This window comes from Carassius carassius, chromosome 36 (genome assembly GCF_963082965.1).
Source record: "Carassius carassius chromosome 36, fCarCar2.1, whole genome shotgun sequence".
Classification (NCBI taxonomy): domain Eukaryota; kingdom Metazoa; phylum Chordata; class Actinopteri; order Cypriniformes; family Cyprinidae; genus Carassius; species Carassius carassius.
The window spans coordinates 14,562,253-14,585,663 of record NC_081790.1 but is presented as its reverse complement, the minus strand read 5'-3'; the positions used below and the strand labels follow the sequence as shown (position 1 = coordinate 14,585,663).

Genomic DNA, 23,411 nt, shown 5'->3' with positions numbered 1-23,411 from the left:
CTGCTGTTTGTGGCCTTTAACACTCATGAATCCATACATCATTAAGTGGTATCAATCTTTTCTGACCAATGGTCAGAAAGTTGTGAAGACAGGTGTTCCACAAGGATGTGTGAGTTCTCCCATTTTGTTTACACTATACACAAATGATTGTACAAGTAGTTTTTATAAGTTTTCTGATGACACTGCCATCTTAGGACTTACAGATATGGACATTTCTAGTTATACTTTGGAATTGGAGGTTAAAAAGTTTGTACAATGGTGTGAGGACCATCATCTCATTGTAAACACAGATTTTTGATCCAGGGCATCTGGGGGACCATTCTTTATTACTGGTCCATAACAGTTGTATTACTCCGGTTCATTCTTATGAATACTTCGGTGTGTATATTGACTGTAAACTGTCTTGGAATGTTTATGTGAGTTTTGTATGCACTAAGATTTAACAGCGACTTTATTTCCTGCGAAGACCCCAGGTGTTTGGTGGTGGACAGAGGGTATTGATGTTGTTTTACCAGGCTGTGATAGAGAGTGTATTACACGTTATGGAATTGTAGCTTGGTTTGGTAACATATCAGTTAAGCTAAAATCACAAATAGAGGGACTGGTTCATACAGCAATGAAAGTGATGGGGGTGAGGGAGTATCCCTCCCTCTAAGCTTTTTTGAGAAGACCATAGTTAAACAGGCTAGGAAAATTATTGCAAAATAAAATTCATTGAAAAAAGTTCAGTGATCCCAGACTTTTAAACAGTAATGTACAATTTAAATATATTAATTTAATATATAAAACTAAATAATAAAAAGGCCAAGATGTAAATAATTTTAAGTCAATAAACTGAAATTTCAATCAATCTCTCACATAAAATATTGGATTCAGAAGACAAGACATACAGTACAACATGTCAAATGAACCACTTTGATACTTTTATGTTTTTTTTCGGGCCTTTTTTAATCATGAAATCTCCAGTAAATTAAGAAAAAATATTTATTAACACTTTAGTAAGGGACCAATTCTCATTGTTAACTAGTTGCTTATTAGCATGCCTATTCAGCATGACAATATTCTACATCCCTATCCTACCCAACACCTAAACTTAACAACCTTACAAACTATTAAAAATCAGCAAATTAGGAGTTCATTGAGGCAAAAGTCTTAATTAATGGTCCGTTAATAGCAAGAACTGGACCTTAAATGAAACGTGACAAAATAGTCTAATGTAATCAAAATATTCATATAAACTCCATTATAAAACAGAATGAATTTTCCAGCTTGTATTGAGCTTTATGCATAAACATCTTCAGTTTCATGTGAAAGACTGATCAGTCCTCAGAGACTTGAGTGTCAACACTACCACAAATTAAAACAGTGAGAGTTTTGCAGAAATCTGTAATATATGCCCGTGCTTCACCAAAAAAAAAAAGCCTGAGGAATTTAAAGAGAGCAAGTTAGGCTGAAACAACAAATGTTTGCAAAGGCATGCTTCAGACTCAAATAGTTCGCATACGCCGTCTAAGTGACCAGAGATGGAATGCTACAGTAAAACAGGTGGGGTGAGAGTGAGGGGGGTTCACAGTTCAGGACGCACACCATCTGAGCACCACGCAAGCAGTGACCTCCCAAAAGGAACCACTTCATCACCTGCTCAGGAAGATCCCCTCTTGTTTGGGAAATGCTTTGCTCCTGCTCACTTGGCGAAAATGTGGAGCATTCGATGCCCATCCGCATGCCCTGACATCTAAAACAAATGTGGACATTCCTGTGGACCGTGGGAGGATGTAAAATACTGACATCTTGATGCAACCACAGGAAAGCAAATGATATCATGTGGTTGTAGCAGCAGAGCAAGGGTGTGTCCTTCTATTCAACACTCCGCTTCTACCCATTTGCAGATATGCCAGAAGCATTAACAATTGCGAAAAAATGCAGCATATTTCAAATCATAAAATGTTTTCGGTTTTCCACAGAGGCAACATTAAAACTTGGACAGAGCTCTCACAATCCTTCATGATTTACCAACAGTGACATTTCAACTGTTTTGGCGCTTCTTTAAAGCCCAGGAGGCCACACTGATTAAGGATGGAGATTACAGACACATCTGATGTTAACATGCCCAGTTTTAAAAGAATAAATCAGGGAAAGAACCACGCTTACAATTCAAATAAAGTATTCAAATAAAGTGAACCAGATACGGTAAATATCCAGTCTTCCATGAGGCAACTTGAATATTGATAAGTAGGGCTGGGTATAGACATATCCTGATTCATATGGGTATATTTAATTTACAATGTAAATTAGAAATAGTAATGGTAATGCGAGGTTATGGTACAGTATCTTGATGTTGACACAATAACCGCTCTGTTGGAATCAGTGAATTCATCAAACTGATTCAATCTTCTAAGCTTGTCTGTTTTTTTTTTCGATTCATCACAAGGACCCACTCAAAAGAGTAATTTGTTTGGGATTATAATTACACTGGTTGTGCTACATGTACAAGTTTATAAGAACAATCAATTCCTGAGAAACAAACTACACCGACAATGCTGCTGTCATTATACATGTTTCATGAAGCAGGCCATTTTTTCTCATCATATTCAATTTGGAGGGCAAGCTGAGGTAAAATGTGTCTTTTGTCTGAAAAAACTGCAGATTCAGCAAAAAAAAAAAAAAAAGGAAAAAGAAAAAAGTGGTGCAGGAAACACTAGCACAGCGTAAAAGATAGATTTAAACAAATGATAAAGTGAGCATTCAGCTGTTTATTAAGATCTCATAATCATCATCAAATGTTGGTGCATTCAAGCTAATCCACAAATGTAGAGCCAAACTCCATCTTTACTGTAAGGATTTATACACACTGCATACATTTTGCATGGGTTGATCCAGATGTGCATGCCTGCCAATTCCTAATTTCCTGACCCAACTGCATGATGCTTATCTGCTTTAAGCCTTTGCTGCCCAGAGAGAATACAATGTAAACTCACTAATGAGGGTAGTTTTACGAGGGGAATAGTATTTCCTCAACTGCTGAAAATATCTCTCACTCAGTCAACTCTATTGCCGTCATTTTGGAATCTGCAATTTGGATAGCTGTAGATATAATTAACCCCACCCATGATAACTGTAACACATGCGATGTCTACTTCTGATGAACAACTGCACTCCATTTTCCTGAAATGTGGCCAGATCAAACATCCAGCAAACTGATACGAGAATAAGTGCTTCACCCTACATTTTCTACCTCAGATTTAGAGAATCCATTGCACTGATGGTCTCGACTTGTTCAAATATTCTCCCTAAACAATAGGATGTTGCCCATAGACATATGAGGAGTGATCTTGAGTAGTGCTGATAAGAAATAAAGCTGCATGGATGCCCACTTCTGCATGAATGAATGAAGCAGGTTCATCTGCTCAAAATGGAGATTCCAAGTGAAAATTCCATGAATGTGCACAGAACCATAAGATCACTGTGCAGTGGAACAAAGAAGAAAAAGAATCTATTTTCAACTTCAGGGAAAACTTTCACTTCTGAGGGGTGCAATGGCTATATGGGCCCATACTTTCAAGGGACCAAGCTAAAAGGCATTATATGTGTGTCTTCTTGGGCCTTATTTTTGCCATAAATTATTTGTTGTCTCTGTTCTTTCTCAACTGTTTTATGTGTTAATATTTCAAGAAGCCACACATCAGTGTTCTCTTTGTTCTTTGGTCCACAGAACAACTGTAATTTAAGGTACTACACAACACGTCCTCAGACAATGTGGCTTCCTGCTGTGAAATTAAACACAATAATTTAATCTACAATAAGTGTACTGCATCATGATGAAAACATAGTAAAAAAAAATATTAAACTTATTTTTGTACATAAAAGAATAAAAAAGAGAGAGAGAAAGTACTAAGTGTACCTTGAGCTTGGAAGCAAATGACTGAAACTAACCTTCACAGAAATTCAATTGAAGCATCAGCATTATTAGAAATTCTCTGTCCTCTAAAGAGACAATTTATGCAAATGCCATTGCAGTTCAATACTTTCAGAAGCCAGAAATTATCATATGGCATTAGGAATAATTGTTACAGCCAATCATTTCTACTATTTCTGAGAACATCCCCCAGGCCATGCACACTCCCAGAGCTTTGCCAATGAAGAGGTCAAGTACAACAGATACAGGCTGTTATTGTCAACATACATGCAATAATGCTAGCAAATACACATCAGTGTATATCTAATACTAAATCGATGTATAAACAAAATTATAATCCAGATCTGGCCTGTGCACTGCTACTCTGATATATACATACAGTAAATGAAACTATATTAAATATAATGCATAAAAAGGCATATGGAAAACATCCACCTTGTGATCTGTAATCTTGATTATACTAAATTTAAATGTATACATTAAATCAAAGTTACAAAGCTACACTTTTGCATTCCTTCTATATTTGTACTGTGTCTTTCTCTGATATTTCGGTAAACATCAACAACAACAGCAGCATCTTTTCCACTTCGGTTAGTTACAATAAGATCTTTTAATTACATCCAGCATTCTGGCATTGTTTCCGTATCTCTGCACAATTTTAGGACTTCTTAAGTCTCAGCAAATCTTCTTAAAGGCTACCGACTGATTAGTTTCCTGCAGGAAGGATCTCATGCACCCTATCTTAGCGACTCCTTTTAAGGTCATCTTGGTGTACACTGATATGCAGCCATGATGTAAACACGTGGCCTGTATTGTCTGCAATAGGCCAAATCTCTGAGATAACATGTTCGCCCTGGGACACCCCGAACAAACTGCTATGTACAACCGTCAGTTTTCAGAAAACAAACAAAAAAAATAGCTTTTTGCTAAGATACTTAGGCCCAATCCCATTTCCACCCCTTATAACAACACTTACCCCAACTCCTCCGTTTCGCACGTTCATGTGAAGGGGTAGGGGTGTCTCGATTCTCTTTTGGTTGGAGTAGTAGATTTAGGGGTCAGATACCTCTTCAAACTAAGATTTTTTGGGACCAATCTTCAAACAAAGGGTTATGAAATTATCTCAGTGTAAACTGGTTACAGTGGCACCATGTCTGCCCAAGCGAACAAATAAACCCATAAAAGTAGGGATGTTCATTTTAACCGGTTAACCATTAACCGACCGCTAAGAATTCTGACTGATTAATGCAATCAGTTAAACGGTTTAAAAAGTAATTTATTTATTTTCAGTAATTTATAAAAATATTTTAAAAGGTTTGCTGCATTGTTAAAATAGGCTATAGAAAAAAATACGTTGCGAAGCCTAGTAGTAAGCCATTATTATTTCATTCATAAATAGGCCTAATGCCGACACAAAATTTATCCGCATTCGCGATGTATTTGAATGTCAATTATTATTTATTATAGCCTACTTCACTTGCGTTCCGATATCCACGTAAAATTAAATGTTTTGCATAACATCACATAAAATGGTAACACTTAACGGCACAGATTTTATTACATATTTAAACTGAGCAGTGTTTTTCCCCATATGTTTGACTGACTGAATTTATTATTATAAAGCTTGACTGTGTGCACGCATGCGGTGCCAGCACAATACATTTTTATTTTTTTTCCTTCTAACAGTGGAAGCAACTTCTCCTTTTAGTCATGAATATAATCAGAGTTGTAAATGTTTTTTTTATGCATTTAGCAGACGCTTTTATCCAAAGCGACTTACAGTGCATTCAGGTTATCAATTTTTACCTATCATGTGTTCCCGGGGAATCGAACCCCCAACCTTGCACTTGCTAAAGCAATGCTCTACCACTTGAGCTACAGGAACAATAAAATGGTTTGCCTTTATTTGTATACATTCACATTAAAAAAAAAAAAATTTAAGATGCCATTTGTTTCCTTTCACGCAGCACAAAAATTAACCAGAACTCTGCGTTTTTCATTCATTTTTTTTTATTTATTATTCAAGCAAAAACATATTTCTCATATAGGCCTATTTTTTCACTATATATAGCCACGCTTTATTATGTTTTTCTCTTCTCGCATAAGCGCTGCAGGTGCGTGATGCGATATGAAGACCATGTGAATCCTCATTTTCTGTTGTTTGTTGCTTTTTGCGCATGTAAAATTAATCCCCACAGACACTTATCCTTTTTAATTTAATTCAATTCTAATTTTAAATAATCTTGTCAGTTAACGGTTAATAATCTGTTAATGAGCATTGGTTGTCCCTAAATGAACATCCCTAAATGTAAGCATTTTTTGCATTAATAATGATTTTAAAGAAAAGTCATTATTTGATTAATGTTACATTCAATCGTGTGTTCACATTTACAATCATGTTATTCAAATAAATGTTGGCAAAAAATATTGAAACGTTTGCTAATAGTAATCATTACTGACCACACGATAGTGCCACAACATATTTTCATATCTGATCAGGGCGATCAGGCCACCATACACATTGAGGGGAACTAGTCCCCGCAATAATTAGAATAACAGCTACAGTACAGACCAAAAGTTTGGACACACCTTCTCATTCAAAGAGTTTTCTTTATTTTCATGACTATGAAAATTGTAGATTCACACTGAAGGCATCAAAACTATGAATTAACACATGTGGAATTATATATGGAATTATATACATAACAAAAAAGTGTAAAACAACTGAAAATATGTCATATTCTAGGTTCTTCAAAGTAGCCACCTTTTGCTTTGATTACTGCTTTGCACACTCTTGGTATTCTCTTGATGAGCTTCAAGAGGTTGTCACCTGAAATGGTCTTCCAACAGTCTTGGAGTTCCCCGAGAGATGCTTAGCACTTGTTGGCCCTTTTGCCTTCTGTCTGCGGTCCAGCTCACCCCTAAACCATCTCGATTGGGTTCAGGTCCGGTGACTGTGGAGACCAGGTCATCTGGCGCAGCACCCCATCACTCTCCTTCTTGGTCAAATAGCCCTTGATGCCTTCAGTGTGACTTTACAATTTTCATAGTCATGAAAATAAAGAAAACTCTTTGAATGAGAAGGTGTGTCCAAATTTTGGTCTGTACTGTATATGAATCGCAAAGTAGTTTTACATTAAATATCACTCAAATTAAAAAAAAAATAATTTCATAGAACACAAGAAGAATATATTTTTGAAGATGTTTTAATAGTTTTTCCCAATACTACAAAAGTCAATGGGGTCTGAAACATCAGTCTATTGACATTCAATGTATCAACAAAAAACAGCCTCTTTTCAAAATACCTTCTTTTGTATTCTACAGAAGAAAGAACTTTGCAACGACATGAGGCCAAGTAAACAACAACAGAATTGTCATTTTGGGCGATCTATCGCTTTAATGTACATTTTCATAAATTGGAAACCACTATACTCATAAAAACGTATTCCAAATTCGTTGGCTAATCCAAATAATTGGCCAACTAATTGGCGTCATGATTGAAATGCTTTATTGTCAGTAAACAGTTGCTTAACAGCTTTATCCATAAAACCACTAGTAAAAACAAACCTATTCTGCCTATTAAATATACCATACATACATAGCCTTATATACACGCCTCTGAGCCACGGGATGGGAAGATCTTGACCAATGTCTGGCATAATGACAAATATCCCAGGCACTTACTTGTACACACTCTCAAACCCACAACAGCTGTACTCAGCACATACTATTACAAAGTTCATTTAAGTTTTGAGGCCACTGGAGGAATCAAACATCCTTTTCAAAATATAGGCAAACCATTAAGTAGAGATGGACCGATATATCGATTTACCGATATTTCCGATATTGAAGCTTTTTACCATAATTGGATATCGATTTTGTAATATCGGATTCACCTTTAAATGTTGTCATCTTGTGGGTGTTTTGAGAATTGCATGCAGGATCGCCATTGCAACACGTGCAGGCCTTGATTTCCTGTAGTTAGTAAACTAAATTTAACATAACAGCCAGTTATGCACAAATAAGATGCATTACATAAATGCCTGATATGTAGTTCATGCAGCTTGGCTCTAAGAAATAGAGACCAACTCACGGAGTCATGTTAAATAATCCATCAAGTCCTACCCCAATAAAGACATAACTTTGCCTGAATTAATATGCAGCTATGAATGAGTGCATGTTGGAAATAAAAAAGCTGAATTTAATTCTCTCTCTGTTGTCTGTGCTCATCGTTAGTCTCGTGAAGTCGGAGTCACGCAGATAATGCGTCAAGATCCTCTCCCAATAAAGACATAACTTTGCATGAGTTTAATAATACAGCCACGAATGAGCGCATGTTGAGGAAAAAAGCGCTGAATTTAATTCTCTCTCTGTTGTAAATTTGCTCCACCATTAGACTTGTGAAGCCGCTATCATATTAGCCGCTATCGTGTTGCCAGCTAATTTCCGGGGAAAGTTCCTTAAGGCAGATTGATTTGTTGCTAAAATTTACTAAATGACGTTGTGATGTCATTGCGTGATGTCATCATTGCATAACCATTACACAAAACAGTGTTTTTGCATAGAATACACAACGAGATTACTCAAATCTCAGTGAAAATTATATTTAAATGTTATTTGTTCATTAAAAATAATATAAAACAAAATATTTAAATTTGTAAAAGTAACATAAGTAATATCTTTATGATCCGATTTATTTTTCCCAACATTTAATTAATGAACAGTTACACATTTTATGTTTTTTTCTTAAACTGCACATTCTGAACAATTATAGTTTTAAGCAGTGTATTGGTAGTTAGTATGCTACACAAAAGTCTGTAAAAATACAATTCAATGTACTGTTAATATGAAGGAACATTCCATATAAATTTTTCCCAGGTGTTTTACCGGTGTTTTAAATTCCACATTGTATTTTCTGTTTTAATGTAACAGGGTTACAACTTAAAGGATAACATCCTGGCAGAAAATGACTAGTAACTTTTCAGTGTTTCTATATATTGTTTCTTACAGTGTATCTTACTGAACAACAATTATATATACAAGCTAATAACATGCTGAATCATAAAGGTGCATATATTATTGACCAATTGGAACTAGCAATTTAATGCACATTTGATGTTTGTACTGTTAGGCATCTTTCTCCAGCTTTCTCCAGACTGATGTGCTGCTTGGCTGGCTAGCTGTATGGTTTCCTATTTTTGTGTAATTTGGTTGAAAATGTGCCTTTTTTTTAATCATTTGAGTCACTTTAAAAGTTGCCAAAAACTTTTTTTTTTTAAATAGCTATATTTGTTGCTAGGTGCTTTTTGAAAAAAAAAATTGCTAGGGTTGTGTGAAAAGGTGCTAAATCTAGCCACAAACTTGCTAAATTGGCAACAGTGGTTGATCCTCAGGAAATGCTCCAGCATGGCCACCGCATGTAACAAGATTCACTTGTTTAAAAGACCCTAAACATTTACTATATAACCATTATTTTGCTAATAAACATCTAAATAAATAGAACTCTATGGAAATGATTTATTATTGCCCAGAGCAATCACAGTTTGAGTATAGGTCTGTGTAACAGCATAGATAAACCGCATAATCTAGAAGGACAAAAATGTTATTATTAATTTTGATATAAAATTCCAGATGAGAAATGCAATAAAATACAATGTTTTGTTTGTTATATTCCGATAGTCCAGAGAATATTATTCAGTGAATTAACATTATCCAGTGAATTATTCTTGACCCTGTAGCTATTAAACGGCTTATAAATCTACTGAAACAGTAGTTTAAAATGAAGCTGATAGGACTCCTGTCCTTTATTTATTTTCTCCATTTGAAAACATTAGACATTCTACATTTACTTTACTTATTGTTAATATTAGTGTTGTAGCTGTTGATGCTTTTTTTTATAAATAAAATGTTTTATTGTTGTAATATAAAGATTAAATTTAACAACACTTAAAAAAAATGATGTCTGAAATTATTTACAACTTTATAAAATTTATAAACAGTTACATCTTGTTTAAATGATTTAATAAATACAGTTACATCTGTAAAAACAGTTAATCTGCATATCAGTTTTTGGGCACATAAACATGCAAATAATTGGTATCGGTAATAAAAAAAAAAAATATTAATAATCTGTCGATCACTACCATTAAGCTTGAATTTAAGAGTAACTTGCAATTTTGCTATGCATAAAATCTATGGGGAAGCTACAGTGATGGTAATCTGACTTGAATAAAGATTTTTAAGTTTTATCTTCATCTTTAAACACAGAAGCTAAGATTAATAGCATTTTGTGAATCAGATGGCATCTTGAAATAGATCTAATTCGCCTGTGCCTGTCATAAAAAAGTTCAAGCTCAGCTTTATGGGATGCCTGGTTTTATTTTCAAACTCATCCCTGTTAACTTAGCAAGTAAGTGCGAGAAGCGTTATGAGGTGGCCTTAACGCCGGCCAGACAGATGGTCTGAGCGCAATCTGTCAGTGCAATCTGACCAGTCGGCTAAATGCACACAACAAATCTGGTGCTAATGGTGGATTTTAACCCAGAGAGGAGTAACACTGCAAATAAGATTCTCAATTAAGGTTGCTCCGTTCATGTTGCTTTAACTTATCAACTGCTAATCATTCTTTCATACAGTGGAGGCACTATTTTAAGAGAGGCATTTTGCAGCTATTGCTCTATAAAATATATAGGCTTAAAGGCACTACAAATGGAAATCGTTAAAAATGTATTTGAAATAGGCTAGTCCAATACATTTTCTTCTTTCTGATGAACAGCTGTGCGAACCGAATGAAAAAGTGGGCCGTCGAGCAGGTGATAAATTGTTCTTATGATTGACTGTATGCGGGTCTGACTAGAGTCGTAAAAATGACAAAGCGTAATTCGATGGAGAGATAATAAATCCAAGTGGTTGAGCTGTTTGTTGATAGAGTTTCGTATCATGTATCAGAGTTTCTTTTACAGCTACACATCATCTCCCACAGTCACTAACCTTAAAAATGAGCTTCTACTTGTGTGAACTTCTCAGTATTTAGATATGTATTTGGTCACGCTCATCTTCCTATTCCCTCAAAACCTCTGTTTTTATCACCAAGTCATCTGCTCTTCATAGCAGTCGATTTAAAACTTGATATCTGCTGTGAGGGATTGAAATCATCGTCACCAAAGTGAATCATGGGAGCTACTCTGTTCTATCTGTCAACATTTGTACTTGAGATAGCAAACATCAAATACAAGGTGTGCTAATGGCAGATGTTTCAGCTGAAAGGAACTCAAAGAAGATGCCACTCCGTTTAACCATGACAAAGATCTTATATCTGTTTTCTGTCCTTGCACATCATTAGATGAAGGAGACATAAGGCAGTGGAATGAAGAAAAGTGTTTTTGATAGTTGAACTTCTTTTAATCTGAGCAGTGCATTTTTAGAATGGCATGTTATGCACCAGACATTGCAAAAGACATCAGACACAAGCACAAAAGCATGTTTACCTACAGAAATAATTGAAAAGCAGCACAGTGGAATGCAAAAACACATCCTTAATCTGTTTGTGATTGATATAAAACCAACATATTACAGTTAGAATTTCATTTATCATGTCAGTTCTATTCAAACTATTACTGCCATATGCATTTGTGAGCTTATAAACAGGGCACATGGCTTGTTTCCATAGAGAACCCAGCATTTGATTCCAGCGGCTGTCAGATGATCTGTTGCATATTTCTATATTTAGCAATAATAATTACCTTTGTGAATACATTATAAATCAAGGTTCAATTTGAATTCGTTCCAAACACAAAAAAAGTCTATTTGAAAATGAAAACTGAAGAGGAGAGAGACTCTCATTATCTCAGTCTCTGAAATTGGCTAATAAGAAATGATTGCATGAAGCTGACGGTATCCAACCGATTCCCTCTGGAGCTATTCACCTACTGGGAAAGACAAAGCTGAGAAAAACAATAGCACAACCTTTTCCTTCAGAAGGATGTAACAAGATAGTAATCAGTGACAGGAAATGATCACCCAAACTTGGAATGAATAAAGAAGAACTGTATCTGTGAAGTTTAAAATACACAAACACGAATTATGTATTATGATAATTACATGCAATGTTTTAGAAATACTATGAGACAGTCAAAAATCAAATATAATAATAATAATAATAATAAATTATAATATTTAAAGGGACAATTTAAAAACTACCCAAAAAGAACAAATTAAACCCTTAATCAACAGATAATAACACATGCTAAATGTAATGAACTCTTTTAAATGTAAAACATAACAGCATTAAACACTTACAGGTCTTTACCTTCACTAATAAATCATATAAAAACAACACTATCCAGTCCTATGCAAAGCATGTAGGGAACTAGAAATCCACGGTTCAATTTCCAAAGTTAACAAGACCATTTCATTAAGTTACTATAACTTGATTTTTTAAGAAAATAAAGAAAATGAGGACAGAAATCTGACTTAACATTACACACAATATTATGTTGATGTAATTATACTTGCAAATTAAAAAGGTTTAATTAAATCATTAGATCTGATTAAAACTCACAATCATGCATTTATTTAAGTAGGTCCCCCAAGTTATTTTTTTAAGCAATGAAAGTGGAGTCCAGCGTTGGTTTTGACCCCTTTGTCTTTCACTTTATATTAAAAACAGCCTTTCAAAATATCTACTTTTGTGCTCCAAGAAAAAAGACAGTCAGGAATGACACGAAATAAAAATAAAAGCTGGTCTGTGCTAATCCTGCTCCTTTGCACGGGCTCCACTATAACCAGCACAGCAGTCGGGAACTATTTTGATCAATGCCCATCTTAAATATGGAAGTCTTACTGACATTTAGGGAATGCACATGCTTGCCATTCCTGACTTGCGAATCTGTTAGTTCTAGGCTTTCCCTTCCACATCTGTCACTGCTTTCCAAAAGATACAAATGAATAAAAAGCAGCATAAGCAAAACAATGAATATTTCCATTTCATAAGAACCCCTCAGATCACCTTTATTTAAATGGCTAAGTTTTTTAATACTGAAAATGCTAAATGTTTCGTACTCAACCGACACCTTTACATCATCTTCACCTCTACGTGTCTGTTATTACGCATGTGAAGTGAATGAATTCTCACAGCTTCTGTTTGTGGGTGAGCATTCCACGTTTGTTCTCAATGCTGAGTATCTGTGGTGGGCTGAGTGGGACATATTTCAGCTCCGTGTCAGGGGGGTCCTCTATTCACTCGCACCCACAGCCGCTCAGCTGTTTCTACACGTTACTCCGGGTTACTCCGGCTGGCTGACCGGACATGTGCCGTTCTCCCATTGCTCAAAGATTCAGCATGTTTCATCTCCACTGCCTGCCTGTCCTAGTACCCATGTGGATTACACTGGGACCCCCGTCTGGAATTTTTCCCATCACTATACAGTCACGATAAACTGCCTTTAAGAACACAAGATGCTGTTTATATCATACTTTTCTCATGCGGTACCTTCCAGCTAAAACAAACCTAAGCATGTGCAGAAGGGCAATGTGTCTTTGTCAGCAACAGCCCTAGGTGAAGAACATAGAGAACGGCTATCTTTTCCATGCAGATTTCTCTCTGTCGCTTACTGAACACATCAAAAATGTCAGCTTGTAACTGATGGACATGCCCAGAAGGTCCAGCATGCTTTTCATGAACCCCCAGAAAGCCATTTGCTGGGAAGCAGCGGGTGGAAGAGAAAGCACACTCAGCCTTCTAGGGACAAGCTATCACTTTCACTGTTTTTCACTATTTAAGCTGGATTTAATCACCTCTGAAGTACTAACCTCAAGAACAGTCAATTATCAGCATTTTCATAGGGGACACAATGGTGAATGTTTTATGTTTCATGACACCACGTTTCTCCAAAGTCTGAAGCGTTCGCTGTGGACTGAAATGGAAGTCTACCACCCGTCCAAGCATTCATCTAAAATATGGGGTGTGATCTCAACCTTTGTACTATTCCTGAATCTATTTTATCCTATCCAGTAAAGCATGTCTTGGCACCAAAAGTGCTGGCAAAAGACACTGGAGAGTTTCCACTGTACAAATACACTCCAGAGACTAGACACATGCTTTTAAACATATAAGGTATAACAAAGTACAGAGAAACTGCTTTTGGCATAGACTTTCAATTGTTCTGTTGATGAGGTGACTTACATTGTAAATGTACTTTTAATCCAAATTAAACTAGACTGACTGAAACATTCTATGGAACTCGTATAGTTATGCTTAAAATTGCTTAAAATTACACTCCACGTTAGTTGCAATATAGGCCTATTTAAATAAGTAAATACTAAAAACAAAACATGTTTTTAAAAATGTAACATGGCCACTATAATGTACAGTGTTACATTTTTAAATATTTATATATTTAAATGACTACTGAATTAGCAAAATCTAACTGTAAAACAATTTTTTAAACACTGTTATCCTTCTCAAAAACATAAAGGAAATAAATAAACAAAGGGACAAAAAGAAATTGAGAATAAGAAAGATGGTACACAACACAGACGTACCAGCAGTATTTCCAGCTAAGTCTATAATTAAGCCATTCTGCACACGAATAATCACAGGAGATGTGCAGTTTCCACAAGAGCCTATGTGACTCCCTACAACCACAACTACCTAAAAAGGTCATTTAAATCAAACAAAAGTGAGATAAACAGGAAATAAAACACATGACCTGAATAACTGGAAGAGTTTACACTGGCTTCAAAATCGAATTAAAAAAAGAACTGTCAATATTAATTATTTAGGCAACAACATCGGATTATTTTCAGTCCACAAGAAAGAAAAGAAACCTCATCTTCTGACTGAATTTAATTAAGCTATTGGTCTAGACTGAGTCTGAAGCCTCTGATTAAATTAGCCTAGGACAAAAATATGCCATCTTTTTAATTATCTGCCCGAGCATTAAACTTATGACCGAAGTATTGTGCAGGCTGAAGGCAGAAAACCGTTATCTCGCAAAACTAACGTTACTCAGTTTCTAACAGTTAAAAGAAACCCCAGAACTAACGAAAACGTGACCATTTTGAAAAAGCAAAAAGGAGAAAAAAACAACATCAAAACACTACTCGGTCCTCATTTGTTTATGTAATTTGAAAAACTTTTAAAGCGTGAAAAAATAACTCAGCCGAATGGTCCAGTGAATCATAACAGTACGAAAACAACTTTTATGTGAGTTTTATAGGATTATAAAGACTGAGTCCCCGTAATCAACCAATGGAACCTGTAGAATAAGGGAATTATAGAGGCGTGCGGATTTATTTATGGTTAGTTGGACAAACACTGAGTGCGGGATGCGTGCTTCAGCCGGCGATGAGAAACAATTCCCGCGAGAGAAAACTAAATCCTCAAGCTCATGCTGCGAAACACGGCATATCCACACGATAATGTTACTTTTATCCCACTTTGGATTCAACAGCCACATCTAACATCTCATATAAAAGAGCTAATGTGTTAGCTCAATAGTTTGGTTGAGAAAACTGTGACACAGGACGTTCATTGAAACACATTTCAAGAACTTCGATGAATGATTCACCGCTATTTGTATCACTTTTGCCTCTTCTACAAGGAAAGTATAAACGTGTGGGGATGCGTAAGTTACTCACATTGCATGGAAAGGAGAAGCAGAACGCAAGCCAGCGGTGTTAACGCCATCTTGGAGTCGATGAAATGTTCAGTTTAGCCGTACATGCGCAAAGTAAAGGGCTTTAGGAGAGGATGGAGAGAGAGAGAGAGAGAGAGAGAGAGAGAGAGAGAGAGAGAGAGAGAGAGAGAGGCACGCCGACCTATTGTGTTGAGTTTCCATGACTACAAACAGCATCATCGTCATGAATATTCAGGATTTTTTAGGAATTGGCCACTTGGCCACAGTTCCTATAGCCTACTGGAACAACATGTTTTTTATAGCTAGTTATTACAAATTAGTTATGTCCAGTAGCCTACCGCTCAGAATTTCACATGTGACAGATCTAAGCGTGGACGGATTATGAACATTTCTACAAACTTTTACATATTGTATCACACTATTTAAAATTACTTTTCATATTTCCAGTCTAATTTCTCATTATTTTATTATATTTCACAAATGTTCAAGAAGGTCAAAAAGATTACCGGTATGTTCAAATATAGAGCTATATAAAGAAGTGTGCTTGAATGTGCACTTGCAGTGTAGCCTACTTCAAATCGTAAACATAAAAAAATGTAGGGCTAAAATTAATGAAATAAAAGACCATTTGAGTGTATTTAAAGAGACTTTCATGACTTTGTTTCTGAATACATTTAAATTGACTTTGAACTTTGTAATAGCTTAGCCTACTTTCAAATTAAATGATTTAGCTACTATTTAATTCATTACGTTTTAATAATCTTTGCTCGTGCTTTAAAGTAGCCTACACTCATTTAATTTGTTGACTGACATATAAAGCACATTTCAAGTACTTAATTATAATTTTGACTCCAGTGTGTAAATATAGTTACTTTAATTACATCTTTATCTTTACAACTTTGTAATTAAAAATATAGGCTATTTAAATAGATGGCATACACATTTCAACAGAATTGATATTAAAGTATATTTTAGCTTATCATATTTTTTTTAGTATTCAGCAGTGCACTTTAATCATATATAAGACAGTAAGTGATTATGGAATTATATGTAGCCTATTACTACAGTATGCAAGTATGTCAAAAACACTTTCTTAATTTCATTTAAATGAACATGCATTTATATATGGAACTATTACTTTCAGTTCGCACTTCATTTCAATCATTTCTGTAATAAGTACTCTTAAAATGTATGCCAAAGTCTGCTTCTTTTCACAAGGGCAGTCTAGTTCAGGGTTTTCCCTACAGTCTGTATTGTATTCAGCAGAGGTGGAAAGAGTACAAAAATATTCTACTCAAGTAAAAGTACCATTACATTAATGAAATTTTACTTAAGTACAAGTAAAAGTACCAGTCTAAAAATCTACTCAAGTAAAAGTAAAAAGTAGCTCATTTAAACTTTACTCAGAGTAAAAATTACTTAGTTACATTTTAACAGTGGGAGGGAGTCAAAATGGGACAGGCCAAGAGTGTCAAACTCAGTTCCTGGAGGGCCACAGTCCTGCACAGTTTAGATTTAACCCTAATTAAACACACCTGATCCAGCTAATCTAATCATTTAGGTTTATTTGAAAACTACAGGATATGTGTGCTGGAGCAGGGTTAGAACTAAACTCTGCAGGGCTACGGCCCTCCAGGAACTGAGTTTGACACCCCTGGGATAGGTCTATTAATCTCAAACTAGTTGTTTTTAATTAAAGGAATCAGTTATTTAGAATAATAAAACATTTGGGCTGTTACCAGGCAAATCAGTATCAACAAACTCATCTTTTAATGCAGAGGAAATGAAGAAGATTCATTGGAAGTGGCATTTAGATGTATTACACTGTTTAGTGCAGGACAAGAATGCATTTAACCTGCAGTTACAAATGCATGAATAATGTTTTGATATACAAGACATAAAATGTTGAATACTCATTTGAAATGATAAGAAATTAATTATTTAAAAAAATCAAAAGATACTTTAAATGTGAAATTAAAATGGCCAGTATGTGTCAGCAAGTCACTGTTAATAAGTGAGTCATTGCGATTGAACCGAATCATTTAAACGGTTGATTCATTCAGGAACGAAACACTGTCACGTTGCTCAGAGACGCAAAACTGTGCTTTGGTGGCTGTGTTTGGAATTATTTTCTGTTGTAGAAATAGAGCTAAAAAGGCAATATGGTTTCTAAAACGCAAGTCTCTTAATTAACTTGTTTACTGAACTGTTATATATATATATATATATGTATGTATATATTCATGATGATTTTGGGAGGAAACGATGGCATTCTTTGTGTGATTTTGATTTAATATATGAAATTATATAAATATGTGAATTTTCTGCCCCTATATCTTCAATTTTGTGATCATTCTAAATGCATTTTAGGAGACTGAATCACACAGTGAAAGAACGCAAATGCGCGCGCACATCATTAAAACAAAAATAGCACACTCCTCACCACTGTCTTTTTAGCTAATTTGTGCAAAACCTCTTGCTAAAATGTCAAAGCTTCATTTTAACCACCAATGCAACGATGCAATTATTTAGCTTACCTCTACATTCTTGCGAATGGTTGATGTCTTGTCGAGATTTTATAAGCTGCTAGTTTGGTCTTCCTAGGCAAATACAACTTACACTGCATAATAGAGCATACATATGGCCAGGGTTCACTTCATTTCCTTCGAGTTCAACTTCAGAATATGACGGGGTTTCGTTTTCAGCGGTGTCTGCACCACTAACGCCTGTTTTGTCCGCCTGCATCTTTCTTGTGATTTTAGCGCCAGTTTGCCCTCCCCATAATTTACTGACGTAGTTTCCAGGGAGCGATTTTTTTCTTTCTTTTTTTTTTTTTACTCAGTAATTAATGTGTTTTAAAATGTAGCGAAGTACAATACTTCAAACAAAATATACTTAAGTAAAAGTAAAATTACAGATTTAAAAAATTACTTTAAAAAGTATTAGTACACAAAAAAGCTACTCAATTACAGTAACGCGAGTAAATGTAATTCGTTACTTTCCACCTCTGGTATTCAGCCACACAGTGTGTTGGAAATCAAGTACAGTATTGGACTTTGAGAAGCACAAATAATCTTAAAGTAAATTTCAGGATTTCAGTCTGCAGAAATACCACAGCATTAGAGTTACAGTAAGTGATGTTATCACAACCTGTTTATGTGAACTTGTCTGATGGCAAGGATAGATAGTGTGTATGTGTGTGTGTGTGTGTGAGTGTGTGTGTGTGTGTGTGTGTGTGGGACCATTTCAGCAAAAAATCATTCCAGTGTCTGACAACGGGAGATAAGCGCAAATCCTGAAGGCTTAGGGCATATTATGTTTTTTCCAATTCCAGACATTACCGACAACAAGGACATTCAAAGCAAGAATCTCTGGTTTTGCCAACCACTCGCAGCACTTCGACACATACTAAGAGAAGTCCGTAATCAGTGCTCTGATTGTCTGTGGTTCAGTATGACGCCGATGTGCTTGGAAGTGATTATATGGGGCTGAAGACGAAGAGGTATCAAGGCAGTGTATTTATATCTTGTTCTATCTTTTATATGGAGAGTATACTAGTCAAGGCCACTCACATCCAATGTCATTCTAGTTTGACAAGAAATATAAATAAATCATACAAATTAATATATAAAAAGGACATCTAAAATGACATTTACATGATGACCACAAGCAGTAAAAGGACACAGATTAAATATCCTATGGATATATTGTATTTAATAGATACGTATATTTGTTTACACACATTCTCCACTTACTGTACTACTGCTTCTTGTTGCAAGCTCCAGAAACTGAATTGTTTATTAAATTTTTCCTCAAAATAAAAAAACAATTTTATATATATATATATATATATATATTTATATATATATATATATATATATATATATATATATATATATATATATATATATATATAAGTATATCAGTGCAGAACCCGTCAGAGCTCCATTATGTCAACATAAATGTTCAGCAAAAATAATCTGATTAAGAAAATGACATTATCCTACACGTTATTAGAAAATAGCTATAAAAATAGCTTTTTAATTCTCTTACTACACTGTAAAAATAAATAAATAAATACATGCATACATACGTAATCCTGTCATTGGAAAAAAAACTCGTTTAAGTACTGTAAAAAAACAACCAGTAAACATACAGTTTAATGATAACCTCCATAACACGTAATCAAATAAAACATAATCACAGTCTAATTTGTACAAGTTCATATGACCTCACTGGTTTTCTGTGAGGAGTAGGTTTAGAGGCAGGGTTAAAGGTGGTCATTTGTACTATTTTTTTTTTAATTAGCCACCTCGTAAAATACATACGAATTGCAGTGAGATCAGGTTGGAAATACTAAAGGTGCACTGTCAAATACAATGATAACATATGCTACTGATGTCGCAGTAAACATCATGCAATAACTTGCTTTTATTTTCAAAATATATTTTACTGTAAAATGACTTGAAATAAATGCAGGGAACTCTCTGTTAAATAATTCACAGGTTTTTATAGTTTTATAGCATTTCTAAAGTTTTTACAGTGGATGTTAAAACTAGTGCTGACTGGGAAAATAAATTTATTTTTTCCATTTGATTCAGCTTCACCTTTCCCCCCTTTAGGCTTTTAATGCAATTAATTTTTGTACCACAAACTGAAAATAAGCAGGGAAAGCTGTGTGTTAAGAGAGGAAAGGCAGATGCTGCTGTGTACGTTGGACAGTGTGGTGAGCTCAGGGGAAATGAACGAATTCCCCCTGGCTTTGCGTGGCCTTTCCGAACATGCAGGCAGACACCCCGACAACTTCACACAATCACCGCAACCCCTGGCCACTGAACACAGGAGAGCAGTTCTGTTTGTGAAGATGTAATTGATATTCTGGGAGGCAAAAGAGGTTTGACCTTTCAAAAGAGTTTTGTGATTTGGCATGGAAATTTCTGAGAAACCTCCTGTGAAACTACATTGGAATCTTAATTAACTATGGTATTCTTAAGGGCAATACTCATGGTTTACTGGAAAACGTCTCTGTTCCATATGTAACCCTTGTTCCCTGAAGGAGAGAACGGAGTTACATCGGAAACCGACAAATTGGGATCTCGCTCATAGAGACCAATCTACTTTGAGAGTAAACTAAACGAGCCAATGCACATTGGCATGCAATTATTGCATCTAGCAGCTGCTGATCACAGTGTAAGCATAAAAAGGCAGCAGGTACAATGCATACCTGGTTTTCACTGTGCTGGTGACCCGGCCACTCAGCAGTGGTACAGCAGCCGTGGTGACGGGACATGATGTCTCTGGGTTACATACGTAACCGAGACATTCCCTTTCAGTCAGTCACTATCGATGTCAATTGGGATTCCTACCAAAGAGCCATGGGTGCTGCCCCTTCCAGTGCCTTGTGAGTGAGTGGCTCCGAAACATCTCCAAATCAGCTGGACTCTCTGGGGATGGAGTTGCCACTCTCCCAGGAGAATAGCTCGAGACAGGTCGTTGGCCGTAGGGTTAAGCAGGACCGGAATATGAATGGCACGAAGTAACACCAGAACTTTCCGACTCCAAAGGAGGAGATGGCGGGTGAGTTGCGACATGCGGGGAGCACAGAGCACCTTGTCGGTTGATGTATGCAGTGTTTACCGTGTTGTCCATTCAGACCAGCACATGCTTGCCTTGTAAGCACCCTTTGAGATGGTTTAAGGCAAGACGCACTGATAACAACTCTAGGCAATTGATATGCCAGTGCAGATAGGAGGCCATCCAAATCCCCGACATTGCATGCCCGTTGTATGTGGCCCCCAGCCAGTGGTGGAGGCATCCGTTTAAACCACAGCATGCCTGGAGACCTGTTCTAGGGGCACTCCTGTCTGGAGGAATGCAAGATCTGACGGATCTTCACGGGGTGAAGGTTTGGCAACAGGCCGGTGTAACTTGGACTCGGTGAGTGTCGTGCTGCCACACCCACCTCGGGACTCGGCCATGAAGCCAGTGCTGAAGCGGTCTTATATGCAATAGGACCTTGTACTGGTATGCACATCCTTTGAAAGCAAACTACAGAAATGGTCTGTGGCGCGGAAGGATCAACACGAAAGTATGTGTCCAATCTCAGGGACGGACGCACCTGAAGATGCATTTCTTTGTCAACATCTTGAATGGTACACAGGTCCAAGATTGGTCATAATCCATCGTGTCTTGGGTACAATGAAGTAGGGGCTGTTACACCCCATATTCATACTGGCTGGAGGGACCGGCTCTATCACATCCTTCACCAGTAGGACTACAATCTCCACATGCAGACAAGGGGCATCAGCCACCTTTACTGTCGTGAAGTGGATGCCACTGAACTTGGGGGGATGCAGGGTGAACTAAATTGCCTAGGCAAGGCTGATGGTCTGCAGAAGCCAGCAAGATGGGCTGGGTGGCACCTTGATACCGGGCAAGTGGGACCAGCGGAACCACCACCATACCTGGAGTGGGGCAGCAAGGTGGAAGAAAACTGCTCCCTCATCGAGATTTTCCAGATTCTCCACCTGGTCCTCCTCTGGAGATTGGAGAGGTAACTTCACTATCCCCCAAAAAGCAGCTTCTTCCCTCTCTTGGTCGCCCGTCCCTGGGCCTCTTGCTCTTCTGCTTACCACCAGGTTTGATGGGAGCAAGGATGGGTGGGACTCTCTGGCACAACTTGCTGGAGGCTGCTGAAGATGTGGTGCAGGAGCAGGCTGGGGTGCTGTGGCCAGCAGATGGGTGGAGGCAGCTGCTGCCCACCGGGGCAGGGTATGACAAACCACCTCAGTCTGCTTCTGTGCAGCTGAGAGCTAATAGGTCTGGCTCTCAACCTGTCGCCAGAGAGGCCGGTCTGGGATACAGTGGCATTAAGGAACTGAACTTTATCAGGGTCTCTCATATTGACCAGACACTGCCAGAGATGGCACTCCTGGACCACAAGTGTGGACATTGCACGATCCAGAGAACTCGCAGTGACCTTTGTCACTCAGAGCACGAGGTCAGTAGCGGTTCAGAGCTCTTTCAGAACTTCCGGATTGTGACCATTCTCATGCAGGTCCTTCAGTGCCTTGGCCTGGTGAACCTGCAGTAACGCCATAGCGTGTAAAGTGGAGACTGCTTCTCCACAGGCTGTATAACCATTGCTGACCAGACGAGTACCTACAGACCCGGGAGGGGAGGCACAATTCGCCCTGCCAGGTGGAGGCAGTATTAGGACACAACTGCATTGCAACTGACCACTCCACTGGGGGGACCCCTGTATACCCCCTAGCTGCACCACTGTTGAGGCTAGTGAGGGAGAAAGAACCAGCAGATCGGTTTCCGGCAGTAAAAGTTGCCGTCCAAGACCTGGTGAGCTCCTCATGCACCTCCGGGAAGAAAGGCACAAAGGCGGGTACTGAGAACCAGCGTTAGCCACCGCAAGAAACCAAACATCCAGCCTCGAGGGTTCGGGACACGGTGGAGATTTCCAGTCGAGCCCTACCCTCTTGGTGGCCCGGAAAAGCATAGCCGACATCTCCAGATCCAATTCAAGTCTTGCCACCAGCCTGGAGGGCAGCAGAGCAGCTGAATCTTCTTCTCCAGAGAGCTCTCCCTCTGATGCAGTGATTGACATATGGTCGTTGGGAGGAACCATGAAGTATACTGCTGGTACACTCTTTGAAGAGGGTCCAGCGCATTCCTTTGGCAGCTCAACTGATCACGAAGTGCTAGAGAAGCGATGGTCCTCCGAGGGTTGGTTCCCTGAAGGGTTTTCCACCACTGTAACCCTCAAACCACCCCTGCTACTACTAGATCGCAGCAGAGGCAACAGAGCTCCGCCCCCTTTTAAGATCTTTTACAGAAAAGGCTCT

The 23,411-nt window shown here is 37.3% G+C and overlaps 1 protein-coding gene across 1 annotated transcript in view; it reads right to left on the bottom strand.

Moving 5' to 3' along the window:
• The window catches only part of jam3b (junctional adhesion molecule 3b), a 32,356-nt gene extending 16,655 nt beyond the window's left edge, over positions 1 to 15,701 (bottom strand). Inside the window, exon 1 of the mRNA XM_059526396.1 lies at positions 15,557 to 15,701. Within this exon, the coding sequence (XP_059382379.1) occupies positions 15,557 to 15,605 (49 nt within the window). The 5' untranslated portion in view covers positions 15,606 to 15,701. The remainder of the gene's footprint in view (positions 1 to 15,556) is intronic.
• Positions 15,702 to 23,411: the final 7,710 nt, after the last annotated feature.